General features: G+C 38.7%; 1 protein-coding gene across 2 annotated transcripts in view; it reads right to left on the bottom strand.

Moving 5' to 3' along the window:
- RAD50 (RAD50 double strand break repair protein) overlaps positions 1-13,510 on the bottom strand; it is a 132,855-nt gene that overhangs the window by 86,823 nt on the left and 32,522 nt on the right. For both annotated transcript variants that reach the window (XM_059417537.1, XM_059417536.1), the window contains exons 3-4: positions 4,509-5,168; positions 2,688-2,771 (exon numbers count right to left, since the gene is read on the bottom strand). In XM_059417537.1, coding sequence (XP_059273520.1) covers positions 2,688-2,771; positions 4,509-4,637 — 213 coding nt within the window. In that variant the 5' untranslated portion in view covers positions 4,638-5,168. The remainder of the gene's footprint in view (positions 1-2,687; positions 2,772-4,508; positions 5,169-13,510) is intronic.

Here is a 13,510-nt window from a genome sequence, read left to right as displayed (position 1 = left end):
GGGCTTGCAGAAACTAGTCATATCTCTCTGATTTAATTTTCTACCAGTCATCTCCTTGCCATTTTGCTCCTCCTTGTGATTCCTTGAACATATCAAGGATGCACCTACTTCTGGGTATTAACACTAACTAGAATGTTACTCCCAGACTGTGAATAACACATTTTCTCTAGAATGAATATTTAAAAGATAACTGGTTGCTGGGGGGTGTGGGGGACTTCAAAAGAATGTGGGCAGAAACACCAGTTTGGAGACTACTGGAAAAACTCAAAGGGAAGACAAAGGTAGCTTAGACTGGGAAAGGAGCAGTGAAGATGGAAAAAAGGGATAAATGTTAGACATCTTAGCGCAACGGACGAACCTTACCTGGGAGAACCATCTTCATGGTCATGGAATCTCCCCTGCCAGGTAAATATCCATGGATATTTGAAAAAACTAATGAAGAACTGCTTATCAACTGGCAACAGGGGGAGATGAAGGAATCAATCAAAGGATGACACACCAGGTTTTGGCATGAGCAATGTGTGAATTGTGGTATCATTAAACCAGGTATGGAGGTATACCGTACCAAACTTGAGAATGTGAGAGGAATGGGGAACAGGGAACCATGAGTTCTGTTTTGAACATGTTAAAAAGATGCCCATTTAAATTTCCAAACAAACAGCTGAACATAGATATCTAGGGTTTAGGAAAGAAGTTTGGGCTAAATATATAAATCAAGAATAATATGCACATAACCAGTACTTAAAGCCATGAGAATGAATAAGATCATCCAAGAAGAGTAAGGCAAAAACAGACTCAGTAAATGAGACTAAAATATGGCCAGTGAAAAAGGAGGTATGAGATAATGGTACTATGGAAGCCAAGAGCAATGTTTTTTAAAAAGGGAGTAAGAAGCTGTATCAAATCTTCTGAGAAGTTACTGAGAATTAGAAAATGACCACTTTATCTGGCAACATGAAGATTACTGGCAGCTTTATAACAGCAATGCTAGCAAGGGAGGGGTGGGAAAGAAAACCTGAACAGAGCAGGCAGGGGACAAATGAGAAGCAATAAAATGAAGACGATGAGTATATACAACTCTTGTGAACTGAGCTGTAAGACTGAATGGAGGTAATAGCCACATGGTGATCTGGAGTAAAGGGAGAGGTTTTTGTTTGTAGACTAGAGCTACTACAGCATGCTTATATGAACGATCCTATGAAGAGGGAGAAAGTGCTAATATAGAAGAAAGTAAATGAAAAGGAAAACACTTCCATTGACAAAACGGACTGACTGGTTCCAGCCTCCAAGAATAGTTGGCTGCCTTTGGATAAAACAATTTACCTTTAATACAAGAGAAAAAAACAGTACCAGTACAAATGAAGCACAGTTTGAAAGACTTGAAGACTGGAAAACAAGGTACTTTTTATCCGATTCCTAATTTTTCAATAAATTACAAGGCAAGATCAACAACTGAGCAGAGCAGATTGCAGGTTTAAGGAAAGAGAAGGTGTGAAATAGTCATTGTAGAGGGGGCTCTGTAAATGTACTAAATGATTTTACTATCTCTAAGAGAAAAGTTTAAAAATATTTTCAATTACAATTACCTTCAGTCATATAAAAGTGGGAACACCTTAAATGACCATCAATAGGGGGTCAAATGATAAAATATAAAATATAAACTCAGTGGATTAATTTCAGTAATTAAAACCAATGAAATAAAAGTGTGCATATATATATATATATATATATATATATAATAGCATGTCACTAAAAATTTGATTCACACAATAGTATAAAATGCTCCCACTGTTTTGAAATATTTACATTTGAGTGTATTTAAATCCACACACAAGTATGTCACACAAAAAAGCCTGAGAAATATACACAAACTATTAGGGGGACTGGCAGGCAGCTGAGAGAGGCGTATGAAATCACTGCATATATAAAACAAGAAAAACCTATAAGCAAAAATATGTAGTAAAAAAAATCTATGTCCTTTACACTCGATAATGGTATAAACACTGTAATTCAAAGATTCGTACACAAAGACTTAAACTATGGCACATTTTAATGAAAAACTAAAAGCAATCTAAATTTAAGAAAATTATGCAACTATTAAAAATGTTCGTAATAGGTTACATGTTTAAAGAAGGAAATATTTCAGATATACAAGAAGTATAAAAAATAAAATCTAGCCAAACACCTAGATTAAGAATTTATTTGATGACATGGGACCTTATGATAATGTTAAGTGGGGAAAAAACACAAGAATACAAAATTGGGATATAACTTTAGCTATGTAAGATTGTATGTAAAAGAGAATTAAAAAAAAAAACATGAAAATGTTAACAGTTGTTGTCACTGGGTGCCAAGACTGTGGACTTTCCTATCTTTTCATACTCTTCCATTGCCAGGTTTTCTAAATAAGCCTTATCACTTTTATAATTGCAAACACTGTATTTTGGGGAAAAAAAAAAGAAAGAAAATACTTAAGTTCAGGGCACCTGTGTGGCTTAGTTGGTTAACAATCTTCCTTCAGCTCAGGTGATGATCTCTAGGCCCTGGGATTGAGCCCCACGTTGGGATTCCTGCTCAGCCTCTCCTGCCCTTCCCTACTGCTCATTCTCTCTCCCTCAAATAAATAAATAAAATGTTAAAACAAACAAACAAAAAAACCCAAAACTTAAGTTCACTAGCACTATTACCTTGGGATCATGAACAAATGTATGTCCTTTGGTTCCAGGAGGAAAATCTCCAGTACAAATATATTTGAGACATTCAATGATGGTCTAAAAAAATAGAAAATTTTATTACTTAGTAATAAGAGAAGCATTTATCATATCATTTATCATAAAATGTTAACTTGTTATAAAAATATTATCTACCACAGGAACTATAAGATAAAATTTGATAGTATAAAACCTGTAGGGGCACCTGGGTGGCTCAGTGGGTTAAGCTGCTGTCTTCGGTTCGGGTCATGATCCCAGGACCCTGGGATGGAGGGCATCAAGCTCTCTGCTCAGCAGGGAGCCTGCTTCCCCACTCCCCCAGCCCCCCACCTGCCTCTCTGACTATGTGATCTCTGTCAATTAAATAAATAAAATCTTTAAAAAGAAAAAAAACCTGTAATATAGATATGATTAGATGTTAAAGGATAACTGCATGGAAAAACTACTAATTAAAAAGGTATATTAAAATAAAATAAATTATTATTTTTTAAAAGTCCTCTATTTCCCATTAAAACTTTTCAAACTAATTTAGTAACAATGGTTAATGTAAAATATGGTTACCATAGTTGATGACAGCGTTTTGTAGAAATGAAATTAGCTGAGGGTAGAACTTAAAATATTCTTACCAAAAAAAAGGTGATAGACGTGTTAATTAACTAGATAGGAGGGATCCTTTTACAATGTACAGTACATTAAATCATCCCGATATATATATCATCCCGATATATTATATACGAAGTGTAAAATTTCACACCCCAATAAAGCCAAAATATTTTAAAGTTAAATTTTTTAAAATGGCTAATAGCTATGCATGACTATGTGCCACCTATTTTACTAACCACCCACCTTTACATACATTAACTACTTAATTTTCACATTTATCTTAAGTTGTAGAAAACTTTTTTAATCTTCGTATGAGAAAATTAAAGCACAATGCATTTGACTCACTCTTGCCCAGTCACACAGCTAATTAAGGTGAGCAAATTATATGTATTTGCACAGCTACTGTTCACAGTATTCTCCTTCCAGGAGAGAGCTTAACAGAATTCTAGGTACACAACAGGCATTCAATAAATAACTTTTTCACATAAGCGCAAGTTGACAAGAGTGTAGCATTCAATGCTCAACTCGAAACCTCTCTTTCTGTACACTTTTTGTTTCGTTTGGTCTTTTATACAGACAATGCCCTGCTTTTTCTCAAACCACCTTAAAGAGCAGCCAGTCTCTTGGCTACCCTCTTCCGGTAAATGAATGCCACTCCAGGGTCCAACTCAAATTTCTAAACATTCCCTGGACCTTAAGAAGTCAAAGTAAATAAGCTGTTCTCCAACTTTCTATTATGACTCGGTAAGAGTCCTAAACTCTTCTCAGAAGTTCCTATGTTTAACATATTTTGTAACTTCTTAAGTAATTCCTATAATGGGACAACTGCCAGGAAGTGAATGCTGTGTTTTGGGAGCAAGTGTTTAACAAAAAACAGCAGTGCAGACTAAAAGGCTTCCTACAAGAATATAAGCTCGCTGAGTACGTGCGCGGGATTCTCAAGCCAACTTTGTCAATCCAACAAGCTTGGATACCCTAACAAAGCTGGTCGCGTCCTAAAGAGCTGGGGTCCGCAGGCCACACCGGGCCACGCCCAGGGGCCGGGCCCCACCCACTTCCTGGAGCCCCAAAAGCTGAGCCATAGGAACGCCTCGCCTCTCGTCCTTATCATTATTCTGGGCTGCCCAGACATTTCACCCTCCAGTTCCCAAGACATGACGGCCAGTAAACTGAAAGGGGCTACTGAGGACTTACCGTCTTCCCCGCCCCATTAGGTCCAACCAAAATTGTGAGTGGGCTGAAAAAAGTGATAATTTGCTTATCTTTGTCCTCTATTCCAAAACTCCGCACGCCCAAAATGCTCATCTTTTCGATCCGGGACATGTTTGCAAATGTTTCTTTTCTCAACACCAGGGGCCTAGAGCCCCCGCCCACCAAGACTTAGCGGTGCCTCCGGCCGGAGCAGGGCGAGCGCGCGCTGTGAGGGCCCGCGAGACTCCAAGTTGGGAGGCTCAAAGGGGTAGCGAAGGCTCTGGCTGGAACTCTTCCTCCCACACCGGCTTCCTTCTGGCCTGACGAGGGAGAGCCGGGGTGAGGGCCTGTCCCGGGCTGCACGCAGTAGACGCGAAACGGTACGCTCACAGGTTCCCGCCGCGGCCGCCCCGCGGGTCACGTGGGTCGCTACGACCAGCGTGCATTTACGCCGCAGGCCAGGAGCACGCCGGGAAGTCGTAGGTTCGCGGTGCGTGCGCAGCTCTGGCTTCCGGGCGCAGTTCAGACCGGGTGTGTCTTTTGCTGATGGCCTCGCAGTCCGCTTGCTTACTGGGTGCGGCGGGGCATCCTTAAGAGCCCTGACTCTGAGGAAGGCAGGCGCTTGTGACAAACAGTGGTTACCTAAGTGTGATCCTAGGATGCCTGGAATGGAAGAGAGTGCGGTGTGAGCTAATCTCAAAACTATTTTCTAACAACAGAAAGACGTCACTCCATTTTTCATTCTCTTTCGCTAATATACGCACATGACGTATGGTGACGCCATCGCAATGATGGCCCTTAGAATGTGCGCTTTTATATTTCTTGTGCTTTAAAAAAAACCTCAATTTTAATTTCCAATTGAGTAAATATTGATAGTTATAACTCACATCAAAGCTCTTTGGGGTCTGCAGTGATTTTTTTTAAGAGTGTAGGTGTTTAAGATCAAAAGTTGGGGAACTCCTATTGTAGACCAAAAGCCAAATGCTGTTACAAAACTATAAAACATTACGCAAATAGAATGTGAAAGAAATCCATTCCTCCAAGTATCACCACAAGAATAGACACCTTTAAAATAAGAGACTTATTGGGTACTTAAAACTTTGGTGACAGGGCAGATCTTGTGATAGTATTCTTATCATGCACATAAAAAGTTAAAAATAAGGAGGGTGGGAGCAAACTTTTGGAAGTAATGGATATACCAATGACATTGACAATAGTGATGATTTCCCTGGTGGTTTATACTTAACCTTTGAAGCCATCAAATTGTATATATTAAGTATGTACTGCTTTTTGCATGTTTAAAAAAATTAATGTTTGTGTGATAAATGTTAAGTAAAATAAGAGAAACAGTAACTAAAAATGACTGAATATTGCTTTCTGGAACCCAATTTATGGAGGGCTATCACATGCAAGACCTATAAGAAAAATGACAGAAATTACAAAACAATAGTGGAAGAAATTAAAATCAAAACAAAACCTTAGGATTATTGATCCAGAAAAGTGTAAGAAATCCTCACCAATCACATAATCCCCAATCATTTACAGAACTTAATACATAAACTAAAATGTTCATGTCAAAGGATGCAAATGGGGAAAGCCAGTGAGCACTCTCTTGCTGTAACAAGGAAGAGGAACATGAAAGCATCAGTTATAGTAATACACATTTTAAGTTACTAATGAAACACAACAGATTGAAACTTACAGTAATGCTTTATGTAACAAACTAAATATAATCTTAAAGACAGGCAAAGACTAGAACCCATTTTTAAATTTTTTTGAGGGGCACCTGGGTGGCTCAGTGGGTTAAGCCTCTGCCTTCCACTCAGGTCATGTGATCCCAGGGTCCTCTGATGGAGCCCCGCATGGGGCTCTCTGCTCGGCGGGGAGCCTGCTTCCTCCTCTCTCTGCCTGCTTCTCTCCTTACTTGTGATCTCTGTCTAATAAATAAATAAAATATTTTTTTTAAAAAAGATTTATTAGAGAGCACAAGAGAGAAAGAGCGCCGGGCGGGAGCACAAGCAGAGGGGAGGGGCAGAGGAAGAGGGAGAAGCCGACTCTCCACTGAGCGGGAAACCCAAAGATGATCTCTGTCCCAGGACCGTGGGATCACAACCTACGCCAAAGGCAGATGCTTAGCCAACTGAGCCACCCAGGCACCCCTAGAAACCAGTTAAAAAAAAAAAAAAAGATTTTATTTATTTATTTGACAGAGAGACAACACACGCAGAGTGGCAGGCAGAGGGAAAGGGAGAAGCAAGCTCCCCGCAGAGCAGGGAGTCTGATGCACATGAGTTTCCCGTGTATGACATACTGATTCAATAAATTTGTACTATATGCTATGCTTACCCAAAGTGTAGCTACCATCTGTCACCATACAACCTATTACAATACCATTGACTATATTCTTCCATTATAATCTTAACATGAAGTACCCAACATTATTTCTTATGCGTTTGGTATTCAAAAATTAACTTGAATCTAATCATACTTTTATACTTGGCCTCCAGTTCACAGGAATTAGGATTAGGTTAATAACACCACAAGGATGGAAAAAGGTTAATCTGGAAGGTGGAATGTGTTATAAGACACTGGCCCAGGCTCTCAGATCAGTGTCATTAAAACAAGGGCTGCTATAGATTCTAAAAGACTTTTAAAAAAAGATTTATTCATTTTAGAGAGAGAGGGCGAGAGCAGGGGGAGAGTAAGAGGGAGAGGAAGTTAGAGTATTAAGCAGATTCTGCGCGTGGCACAGAGCCCAACTTGGAGCTCGATCTCACAACTCTGAGATCATGATCAGAGCCACCCCTAAAAGACTTTACTTTTAAAAAACATACAACACATGGTCCCAGATTGGATCTTTGTTTGCACATAGAGATGTGAAAGGAATTTGGGGGATACACGATACACAGTATAAATCACATGCTAAAAAATTATTATTGTTAATTTCAATATATTTGATGTGACAGTATCTTGATACGTAAGAAAATAATTCTTTTTTTGAGATACATATGATGTGTTAATGATGGAGCATCATGCTTTTCTGTAATTTACTTTAAAATACTTCAAGAAAAAAATTGACGTGACAAAATAAATTTCATGACAAAAAAATTCAACTTTATGACAGTTTTATAGGAAACTATAAGACTAAAAGAACAATCCTAGAAAGGGGATAGAAATGAATTGCAATAAAAAAGATTAATCCCTAAAATAAAAAGAACTGAAAAAGCAAACTAGTCAAGTTCCTGTTTCTCAGTAAACTATTACTAGAAAGTGTTTTATTTTGTTTATGCCATAATTAATGAAATGAAAGATAAAACTACTATGAGATACTATTTTATACTTATTAGTGAATCTCTTTTTCCTTATAGTACTTTCTGACACAAATTCTTTTTTTTTTTTAAGATTTTATTTATTTATTTGACAGAGAGAGATCACAAGTAGGCAGAGAGGCAGGCAGAGAGAGAGAGAGAGAGGAGGAAGCAGGCTCCCTGCTGAGCAGAGAGCCCAATGTGGGACTCGATCCCAGGACCCTGAGATCATGACCTGAGCCAAAGGCAGCGGCCTAACCCACTGACGCCCCCTGACACAAATTCTTGTATTAATATTGATACATAAGCTTTCTTTTGATTATTGTTTATCCAGTGTATTTTTCCATCCCTTGATTTTCAAGCTTTTAGTATCATTTTGCATTAACTATATCTCTTGAAAACAGCTGAGAGATGATTTTTGGTAGAATTTTACAGTATCTGCCTTTTAATAGATGAGTTTAATCTGTTTTCATTACTGTGATTCATGATAAATTTGGATGTATTTCTCATATCTCATATCTCTTTCTCTTTTTCTTTGCTTTTTCTCCTTTCCTGGTTTCTGGTTTGAGCTTTTTTTAAAAAAAAAAAAAAAGATTTTATTTATTTATTTGAAAGAGAGACAGTGAGAGAGAGCATGAGCGAGGAGAAGGTCAGAGGGAGAAGCAGACTCCGCATGGAGCTGGAAGCCTGATGCGGAACTCGATCCCAGGACTACAGGATCATGACCTGAGTAGAAGGCAGTTGCTCAACCAACTGAGCCACCCAGACACCCTGATTGAGCTGTTTTTTATGCCCTTGTTTTATTCTACTGGCTTGAAAGTTGTACATTCTATTCCTGTTCTTTTAGTGGGTCCTCTTAAATTTTTCACATGCCTATTTTGAAATCTAAAGTTAATACCTTTTTTTTTCATTGAGTGATAGGAAAGTTTATTGAGGGGTAGTACAAAGTTCCCAAAGAGAGAGGGGACCTGAGAGGGTTGTCCTAAAGTTAGTATCTTTAGGAAATTTCTAAACAGTACAAGAACAATAAAATGCACCAACTCTGATTACTGTATCTCCCACATTATCATTGTTTAGCATTTTTGTTCCTTATTGTCTTGAAATACCCTAAATAAATTATTTTCTAATCAGCATTATATAGGTTTACCTACATATTCACCAATCTTTTTGATTACCACGGCTTCTTGCATCACATCTTTCATGGGGGTTCATCTTGCTCATTATATCAGCAAAACTGTTAAACTAAATTTCAAGGTAAGAAATCTATCCCACAGTGCTGATAGCAGGATTAAACAAAGCTATGTTTGTGAAAGTGCTTTGTAATTTGTAAAACACTGACATGCAAGGGATTTATTTTTTGTCCGTTTCATATTTTCAGAGGGGTGATCTGGTAAAATGTAATAAGAGCTGTAAAAATGACCACACATGTTCCTTGGGATAAGGAAATATTTTTAAAAATTATACAAAGAGCTTTCTAGCAGCATTGTTTATAGTTATGGAAGACTAGAAGCAATCCAAATGGTCAAGTAAGCTATAGATACCAATTTTATCTAATACCACGTAACCTTTAAAATAATAAGTAGATTCATGAAAAAGAGGTATTTATAAGCAAAAAGATAAACACAGTGTCATACCCATTGATTGCAACCCTATGAAGCTATCTATGTATTAGTAAGGATTGGAAGAAGTCATCAAAAAACAAACAGTTGCTATGCCGAGAGGAGGAAGTTCTGTTTCTCTTCCTATAATGTTATTTATTCAATAAAAAAGAATTATTTTAAAGATATGCTTGGGGATTGAAAGCATCAAGGTTAGAATAGGGTCAAAAAAAAAAAAGAAAGGAAGGAAAAAAAGTGATGCTATCATTTTACATTTAGTCACCACAAAAAAAAAAAATTTGTGGCATCTTGCCCAGTTGATTGATTAGAATCAGTTCATAGAAAAGTCATTTGACCTTAAATGACTACACAGTTAGTAAAAACCACACTTACCAGTTTTTAAAAAACATGTTGCCAATTTGGAAGCCACTAGTAGAGATAAAGGTTTTGGGGCAAAAGTTTGGATATTACCCACAAATACAACTTTTCAATACTATTTGAAATTCTTTTACATATTTACTAGTAGTTCTTAAAACTTCCAAGTACTGATTGCTAATTTTCTGCTCTCCTAAAATAATGTGGGTTTTTTTAAATGCCATAGTAGTTCACATTGACTTGGTCTCTAGAGCTGAGGCTTAAAGTTTTGCTTTATCTTTTTTTTCAAGGAGTCTGCCAAAGCTTTTTCTATTAATTGAGGCTCCCAGCCTCAGGGAATAGATTCCTTGAGTTTCCATAGTATTCACATTAATTTTTCAACTAACACAACCATGTACCTGCTTATTCATTCAGGTTTTTTTGTCTTCCAACAAACAGTACCTACAGTAATAGGTTAGTTCTTGAGGCGCCTGGGTGGCTCAGTGGGTTAAAGCCTCTGCCTTCGGCTCAGGTCATGATCCCAGGGTTCTGGGATCGAGCCCCACATCGGGCTCTCTGCTCGGCAGGGATCGAGCCCCACATCGGGCTCTCTGCTCGGCAGGGAGCCTGCTTCCTCCTCTCTCACTCTCTGCCTGCCTCTCTGGCTACTTGTGATCTCGCTCTCTGTCAAATAAATAAATAAAATCTTATAAAAAAAATAATAATAGGCTAGCTCTTGAGGACAAAAAGGTTAATTAAATAAAATCTTTCTACTCAAGTAGCTCATAGTCTAGTGAAAAGGTCCTGAGTGCAAGACATTTACAGGATGCAACGTCTTTTTAATAATGAAAGTAAAAACAACCATTAACTTTTCTCAACTTGCAATGCTTTTTAAAAAAAAAAAAAGATTTTATTTATTTATTTGAGACAGAGAGTGAGAGAGAGAGTACAAGCAGGGTTGGGAGGCCACGGAGGGGTGGGGAAGAAGAAGACTCCCTGCTGAGAATGGAGTCTGATGAGGGGCTCGATGGAGGACCCTCAGATCATGACCTGAACCAAAGGCAAACGCTTAACAGACTGAGTCACCCAGCAACCTTGCAGTGTTATTTTTTTAAAAGATGTTATTTATTTATTTGACAGATATCACAAGTAGCAGAGAGGCAGGCAAAGAGGGAGGAGGAAGCAGGCTCCCTGCTGAGCAGAGAGCCCGATGTGGGGCTTGATCCCAGGACCCTGAGATCATGACCTGAGCCAAAGGCAGAGGCTTTGAGCCACTGAGCCACCCAGGTGCCCTTGCAATGTTATTTTTAACAAACTTTAAATAGTTTTAGAGTTGCATAAGTTGCAACAATTTTATAGAGAGTTCCTATATATCCTGCACCCAGTTTCCTGTAGCACATTTGACACAACCGAGGAACCAACAGTGGCACATTACTAGACTCCATTGCTTTTTTTGGAATTTCCTTGGTTTTATCTACTGTCCTTTTTCTGTTCCTGGATTTCACCCATGATACCACATCACATTTAGTCACCATGCTTGGACTTCCTGTACGGTGAATAGTTTCTCAGACATTGCTTCTTTTTTTATGACCTTGATCATTTTAAGGAGTGTTGACCAGGTATTTCTCCCTCAATTTGGATATATATGATGTTTTTCTCCTGGTTAGATAGAGGTTATCGGGTTTGCTGAGGAAGATCACAGATAAAATGCCATTCTCATTACATCATGTTAAGAGTAGCTGCGATTAATGTAACTTCATTGATGTTGACCTTGGTCACCTGTTTGAGGTTTGCTAGGTTTCTCCATTGCAAAGTTTGTCTTCTTATAATCTCCTTCCCATACTATATTCTTTACTTTTTACAAAAGAGTTTATTTATTTATTTGAGAGTGAGAGAGAGAGCATGAGCAGGCGAAGGGGCAGAGGGAGAGGGACAAGTAGATTCCCCTCTGAAAAGGAGGCCCACACGGGGCTTGACCCCTGAACCATGACCTGAGCAAACGCAGACGCTTAGCTGACTGAGCCAGTCAGGCGCCCACCACACCATATTCTTTAAAATGAAGTCGCTGTGTATCCCACGCTTCAGGGGGATGACGCCACCGTTCAGAGGGTGGAATAGCAACAAAAGTTACTTGAAGTTCTCCTTCTGCACAGGAGATTAAAATAATTAACCTTTGTATGGAGTTTTACATTAATAAAGCTCTTTTAAATACATTATTTTATGGTCTTTGCTATGAGAGAGTTTGAAGTCAGGTTTCGGAGATCAGTCCCACAGAGGAAAAGTTAATGAATTGGACATTTTAAGAAATCTAATTTTGTACACTCATGCTCATAGCAGCATTATTCACAATAGCTGAAAGATGCAAGCAACCCAAATGTCCACTGACAGGTGAATGAAGAAGCAAAATGCGGTATATGATACAATGGAAAATTGTTCTACCTTAAAAAGGAAAGGAAAGAAAGTTCTGTCCAATGCTACAATGTGGGTGAATCTTGATGATCTTTTCAGTGAAATAAGTCAGTCACAAAAAGACAAGTGCCATATGATTCCACTTACATGAGTTACCTAGAAGAGTCACATTCATAGAGACACAAAGTAGAAGTATGATTACCAAGGGCTGGGGAGAGGGGAAATAGCTGTTGTTACAGCTTACAGTTACAAAACTGTGGAGTTTCAGTTTTGCAAGATGGAGTGTACAACATTGTTACTGTACACTTTAAGTGTACGTTTTAAGTACACTTAAAAATGGCTGAGATATTATATTTTATGTTATGTGTATTTTACCATAATAAAATATTACTCAAAATATTATTTTGAATAGAAGGGTTTTTTAAAAAAATAACTAGCCCTCCCACCTGACCCACAGTTATACTGTAAATCAGGGGCTGTAAAGTGGTACCCTATATCAGGAAGTTATGCATAATAAGCAGGCTTTTGAATTCTTTAAAAAAATGGGATGATCTAGCAATAGAAGTCCAAGGGTGTCACATGGCAACAATCAGCTGAAGCTAAGTAGCAGTCCAAGACTTTAGACAAGTCATTCAATGCTGCAGTTTACTTAGTCTCACCACCTTTGCTGTGCTACACCTTGTACATTCCATTGATCTGCACAGCCAGTGAGCACCTTGGGTGAGGTGAAGCTTGCTTCCAACTACAGGGAGAGCTAGTCAGTATAACGCATATCCCAGCCACTGTTCAAGGGTGAACACGAGGTCCTTTGTCACAAGGAAGATGAATTCTAGGACTTCTGATTGAGCAAACGGAAAAGCACAATTTGCTTTCTCCTGCCACCCAGGAACAGGACACATAACGATCCAGGAGATTTGACATCATCTTGGGACCACAGTTGGAGACCTGGCCGACAAGAAAGCCAAGGAGGAATCACCAAGACAAGCAAGATATAAAGGAGCCCCTACCCTGGACCATTTGATTGTATGATCTAATAATTCCCTGTTTGGCTTCAACCAGCTGGGGTTGGGTTTTTGGTCACTGGTAACAGGAAGGATCCTAACATAGTTGCCAGTGAACTTGTTTTGATGGTCTCTGCTCTAACCACCATCTTTCTGCAAGTATTTTAAATTCCTTTTAAGGAATGCCGCTGTAGCTCAGTCAGTTGAGCCACAGCCTTCGACTCAGGTCATGATCCTAGGGTTGTGGGATGGAGTCCCGCATTGGGTTCCTTGCTCAACGGGGAGCCTGTTTCTCTCTCTGCCTCTGCCTGCCACTCTGTCTGCTTGTGCTCTCT

The sequence above is a fragment of the Mustela nigripes genome, chromosome 12, assembly GCF_022355385.1.
Source record: "Mustela nigripes isolate SB6536 chromosome 12, MUSNIG.SB6536, whole genome shotgun sequence".
Lineage (NCBI taxonomy): Eukaryota > Metazoa > Chordata > Mammalia > Carnivora > Mustelidae > Mustela > Mustela nigripes.
This window is presented reverse-complemented; position numbering and strand designations above follow the sequence as displayed.